The 6,000-nt window shown below is 33.5% G+C and overlaps 1 protein-coding gene across 2 annotated transcripts; it reads right to left on the bottom strand.

Annotated features, from left to right (window-relative positions):
- Positions 1-1,134: 1,134 nt before the first annotated feature.
- On the bottom strand, positions 1,135-4,695 carry LOC111921633 (probable protein S-acyltransferase 14). 2 transcript variants are annotated; one of them, XR_002860236.3, is made up of 8 exons: positions 4,223-4,695; positions 3,229-3,451; positions 2,980-3,071; positions 2,672-2,795; positions 2,493-2,578; positions 1,954-2,019; positions 1,396-1,592; positions 1,135-1,325 (listed from the first exon to the last, which is right to left on the bottom strand). XR_002860236.3 is itself a non-coding variant. In XM_023917215.3 (7 exons), the coding sequence occupies exons 1-7, from the start codon at positions 4,430-4,432 to the stop codon at positions 1,467-1,469; spliced, it is 927 nt and encodes a 308-aa protein (XP_023772983.1). In that variant the 5' UTR covers positions 4,433-4,695; the 3' UTR covers positions 1,135-1,466. The 2 variants fall into 2 exon arrangements, 1 of the variants encoding a protein (XP_023772983.1); XM_023917215.3 differs by having other exon boundaries at positions 1,135-1,592.
- Between the last annotated feature and the right edge of the window lie 1,305 nt (positions 4,696-6,000).

Below are 6,000 nucleotides of genomic sequence, written 5' to 3' on the forward strand. Positions count from 1 at the left end.
CTGCCTATTGCCTTCCTTGCATCATGAACTTCTTTCTCACTCTTTGCCACCTTATACTGCTCATGTGACAGCAGAAACTCCACTTCAGCAATCCTTCTCCTCAAATTGTTCATCTCAGACATTTCGTCTTTGGCATCCAGTTTCTGCTTCAGAGAATATAGCAGGTTTTTGTAGTACCCGTCTACCCATCTTTCCATTCAAAGAAGCTACATTTCCTCAACCTAGTCTATAAAAAGCCAATAAAATTAAGGTTTGACTGACAATCACAAATCAACTACCTTTAATGTACAAGCGAAATGGGTTTTATTCACAGTGATCGTCAAGAAAGGAAATAAAATTAGGTTTTTAACAGATGAAATACTAACTTATCAAAATCAAGAGAATCGGGACCTACCATACTGTTTTGACAATTCCAGAATCGCCTCCCAGGGTTTGTTATCTTCCAACAGGTTCGTTCTTTAGCTGGAACGACACAATCACAAACCTTTACCCCTTCTTGCGACTGAACATAAGTGACTTGTAGCTGATTCCTTGACGTCGATGAGCTCGAAGACATTCTTCTTCAGGATGGAAATAGTCGGGGAGGGAGAAGTCTTTGACTTTTCAGAGAAGGGTAAGTAAAGATTGAAAGGAGGTCCGAATGAGGGCTTCAATTAATAAGTCTGTATCGACAACTGGACCACGTAAGCTTATTGGACACATCAGTGTGCCACATAAGCATTGTAACCGGGAAACCTTCTAAAATGGTGTAATTAAAAGGTCAGTTACGAGTTTAATGGTCTAATGTACAAAAAAAAAAAAACTTTAAGAACCAAATTAGCCAAATGTTAAAAGTTCCATGTGCTACAGTGACATTATTCCTTTATCCAAATAGCTCTTAATAAGTAAAAACAAATAACACACCCTAATTGTTGTTAAAATTTATGATTATTTTTTACAGCCTTATTACTAATGAATAATTTTACGAAGAAAGAAAAAACAACTTTTGTAACTCAAATCTATAAACTGTTCGTGTTTCTACAAACAATACTTTAATATAACCTAAATACTCGTCATACGTCATATGATCTCATCATTAAAAACAATCCCAAGATATAAACTTTTGAGGTGTATTTCTTCAAAATGCCACATAAATACCAAACGATCACGAAAATTAGTTCCCCATTTACGAATATCAAGTCATCAAAACGTTACAAATATACATTCCGTGTAAACCATACTCATAAACTTACAATAACCCCCCATAAACCCCAATTAGTCTAAAAATACCAAATTCCGCTTCATCTCCCCACAAAATCCTTCCAATTTTATCCCTCAAACCGCCGCTACAAAGGTTAAAACCCTGATCAGTTCCAATCTCAGTCCCAGTCCAATACATGTCAAACACTTTACAACCTGTTGTGTCATGTTTTCACGTTTATATGGCTTCCGAGTTTACGTTATAAATGAAGATTTTTTTTTTTAGTTTAGAATTCTTGGGAGTCGAGATCGGGTTTTGAGGGATACTCGAGACCTTGAAGAGCGGGCATTCTACGTAAGTCTTCATCACTGTAAGTCGGAATAAACCAGTATTTCTGAACAGTCCCAAAAACCTGAATATATTCACCAATTTTTTAGCTAAAGAAAAAGATCAAACCCGTAATCTCAATAACGATAACAATACGCCCTTTCGGGACACTTTTTTGGACTAAAATTACTTATATGCCCTTGGCGCAAGAAATGGGTAATTTTGGTATGGGTTGACTAGAAACGCTCTTTGTTTAAAATTACTTTTGCTTTTCATGTGTAATTAGTGTGTGTGTATATATAAAATATGATTGCAAAAACTATTCACAAGAATAATCTAATTTTTTATATAAAGCATTTTTTAATATATATATATATATATATATATATATATATATATATATATATATATATATATATATATAAAAGAAGATGACTACATGATACCTGTTCAAAGTTCCTCTTGCGCCCAAGATCATATCGCCATTTTGGAGTAGTCTTCTTCTCGTATGCCTAATAAAAACAAGATATAAAGAAATAAATAAAAGCCACCACTTGTTTGATGAGAATAAAAACGAGATTATAAAGGAATTTTGGAAGTGATTATGTGACATTGAATAGTTTTGGAATATGATAATAAGTTGTAAAATGGGTTTGTGAGAGATAATGTTTTGATGTGTTTTCGTTGTTTGAAATTTTAATAATCAAACAATCAAATATTTTAGTAATTTTTTTAAGAACTTATAGATAAAATGACCAAAAGAAGAGATTATCGCAAAAAAAAAAGTGTCATGGGTAGAAATTCTCTTAAATTAAGTAAAAAAGAAAGGGTAAATAAGTAATTTTGCTTTACCGAATGATAATATCCAAAACTAACTATTTGACCCCTAAATAATCAAATAATCATAAACAAAATTCTATTTTTTTTACATTCTAGTAACTTATAAACGAAAAAAAAAAAAAAAAAAAAAAAAAAAAAAATCTACCTCAATTGTCGTAGTATTCCCCGCCACTAGAGAAATGTGCATAATCAAAAACCCGAGAACACTCAAAGCGAAAGCCAAGTTTAAAACTGTAAAAATAAGATAAAAAAAAATTAAAAAAACGAAACAAGAGGTAGCAAAATGAGAGTAGGGTTAAATTAGTAAATTTAAATATATCATACCAAAGGCGAGAAAAGTTGTAGCTAGAGTGCTAGGGGACCCCGCAACCTCTCCATCACTAAAGAATGCTATGAAATATGGCAACAATGATAAAGTTACAAGGCTTGTCTCGAGAATCGTGTAGAACTGCATCACATAATAACAAAAAAAAATGTTAAATTCAATAAATAGCAACATACATTTTAAAGTATTATGTCTTAATAAGAAAAGAATTGAAAGCACAACATTGTTTGTAATAAAAGAAATGAAATTAGGACGCTATAATACACAAATAAACAAAAGTAAAAGTACATTGTTATTTCTCACATACCAAGAAAAGTAGAAAATACTTGTAGTTTTGTGCACCAACACAATTAACAACCCACACACAATGATGATCCATTTTTAGCACACACCTCCCACCTAAAATCAACAAAAAACACACATACATTTCATATTAAAAGAAAACGACTCTTATCTCAATTCTCAACCAACAAAAGAAAAATACTACTAAAATACATTTGTGCCATGTCATCATATTGATCTCATAACAACAATAGAGAAAATGAATTCAACTTACAAACAGAGCAATGATGACAACGAGGTGGTTTTATTTGGTTACACTTGCGACAATAACGGATTCTTGAATTTGTTGGATCGGGTGTGGTCAACGGGTTGAATTCGGATCCGGTCAAACGATCCGTTTCACCTCTTTCCTCATCAACTATTGGCCTATAGTTTGGTGGAACACCACCAGGGTCCGTGAAAACCACTGAGAAATAACTCCATAATAACATCACCAACTGCATCAAACATAATAAATATCATATAATTGTTTTTGCCAATAATGAAAGGGGAAATTAGAGAAAAGGTGAAAAACCATTAATTATATTTTGGGAAGTTTAATTTAAATGTTTTGACATGATTCATATAACAGGTCAAAATGGTTAATTGTAACTCATTGTGAGATCATGCTTTGAAAAATCAACCTAATTATAGCATTGAGGATTGCTTTGTATATGAATGACATTGCTATGATTGGGTAGAATCATCATAATTAGATAATGAGTTGCTTAAAGCCAAGGACAATCAAGTAATTTTACATATATCGCAATAATCAATTTTCTTATATCTACTCAATGCCCGATCATATATAAATCTGATTATATCTTTTCTACATAACATAAATAATCAGAAATCGTACGAATATTCAGTTTAACAAACACAAAAAACGCATTATCTACTAGCAACATGAAAATTGTAAGCGACCTCAACATCTGTAACTAATGTTTTTATAATTTCTATTTCTGGGTAGCTGAAAAGTTCCTTAAACTATCAAACAGCTTCAGCTTATTTTTACTAAATTCAAACAGAAGCTCAAATTGTTATGATCTGGGAAGCTGAAATTTCCCAATTTGGGTATAGATGAAAATCATAATCTCATGCGGAAGGTCAACTTCAGTTTATTTTACTAAATTCAGAAGTAAAGACACAAAAACCCCAAATAGAATCACGATATTAGCACCCATTGCAATAAAAACTTCAAAGTTTAGAAAAAAAGAAAAATTTATTACCAAGATATGAAACATGATCAAGACGACAAGTGCGATGAGTGAATCAAGGCCACCGGAAGTCAAAGCAGGGCCATAGATGGACAAAACGACGGCGTAATAAGAGACACCGACAACACCAAGAACCAACAAGATCATGATCGAGCCTAACCCTCTGAGAGCCGTACAGAATTTGAAGACATTCCAAGCCATCACAGCTCCAGATCTATACATAATACTCCTCAAAATCTATGGAGAAATATAAAACCCCAGAAAAAGGTTTTGATTTCTTTTCTTGTTTTTCTATTTGTGATTTTAAATATTTATGAATGTTGAGACTTGGGATGTGGGTTTCTGAGGTGTGTGGGGTTGTTTTTGTAGCTCTTTTTGTGGTTTTTGCTATCGAAGGGTTTATGAATTTTAGGTAAGAAGTCGTGAATTGCTGGGAAAAGGAAAGATAGAGGGAAGACACAAGAACATTACAATAGTCTTTTCTTCGAGAAGGGTCAGAACAATATGATGTAAATAAGCATTAATTTCTTATTTTTTTTTAATTTACTCTAAAAAAAAAACCTTATATTGTGATTTTTTTTACATCTAAAAATTTAAAAAAAAAAAAAGAAACTTTTAGCTTTTCATTGTTATTTCAACCATTAAACCGCTTATCATTCGGTCTCTTGAATATATATATATATATATATATATATATATATATATATATATATATATATATATATATATATATAAAAGAAGAGCATGAATTTGAATAGTGAAGTTGTGTACTTTTTGGCAAGAATAGCCTCTGGATGTGTTGTTTCCATTTTGTTTTTGTATCTGAGCATTTTATGTAAATATTTACATTCTTTTATACACGTGTTGATCATCATTTGGGTTTCTCCGCTTCCGGATCCTTCCCACCGCCTCCTTATCCAATATCTTCTGTGTTATCGACTCAAAGTTCCAATTGCTCTACATACCCACCGCCTTCTTCTTACCGTTTCATCACAATCGTCTTTTCTCCACCACCTGCTCACCTGATATCGATGTCTCGACCGCTGCCTTCCCACATACGGTCCATTTTTTTTGCCTCCCTCTCTCTCATGCTTTCCACAAATTTATACTTTCTGATTCTTGATGTACTCCCACTCCGACGGGAAGCTGAAGTCGTCGGTTGATGTTGGTGAAACGCAAGAGTTTTCTAACTAGGGGTGAGTTGGTGGGTCTGAGCAGAAGATACCGATCCGCAGCGGAGGGACCCGATTTCTTCGATGGCGTAATGGTCATTTCAAAAATCGCAGGGACCCGATTTCTTCGATAGATAAAGGAGATAACATCTCCTTTAACTGATAAGGCTTCTCTTTTGGCCCTGTTCTTCGTCGCGGTCGTCGAACGGATGGAGAAAAGGTTTTTTAATCTCCGGTTTCATGTTTGCTTCACTTGCAGCAGCTTCTAAGGGTTAGGACCAGATCTTTGTTCATCTGTTTTAGGGCTTATTGTTTGCTTATAAAAATTGAATTTGAGGTCTTCGTTGTCTAATTTGTTTGTGATCTGTAAATGGGTCGGTGTCTTTCTTCACCCTTCTGGCGCACCATTTAAAGGAAGATGAAGCTAATATACTAAGGAAAATCATATAATGTGTGTAATACACGAGATTGTCTGTGGCTTTAAATCTGCTGGGTGTTATCGTCCTGCTACATCCTAAATTCGATTTCATAGAGAAGGTACGTAATCATCAATATCTATTCAAACAATGCACTCCAAGTGTTTGTGAAAATGCCAATATCAATGTTTACTATATTTTT

This window comes from Lactuca sativa, chromosome 3 (genome assembly GCF_002870075.4).
Source record: "Lactuca sativa cultivar Salinas chromosome 3, Lsat_Salinas_v11, whole genome shotgun sequence".
In the NCBI taxonomy this organism is placed as follows: Eukaryota; Viridiplantae; Streptophyta; class Magnoliopsida; order Asterales; family Asteraceae; genus Lactuca; species Lactuca sativa.

Bases quoted from the DNA above. Each gene is read 5' to 3' on its own strand.
- LOC111921633 (XM_023917215.3), bottom strand. From the start codon at position 4,432: ATGTATAGATCTGGAGCTGTGATGGCTTGGAATGTCTTCAAATTCTGT. The intron at 3,452-4,222 runs GTAATAAATTTT...TGTTTGATGCAG, and splicing joins TGATCATGTTTCATATCTTG to TTGGTGATGTTATTATGGAG. The intron at 2,579-2,671 runs GTATGATATATT...TTATTTTTACAG, and splicing joins TACAACTTTTCTCGCCTTTG to TTTTAAACTTGGCTTTCGCT.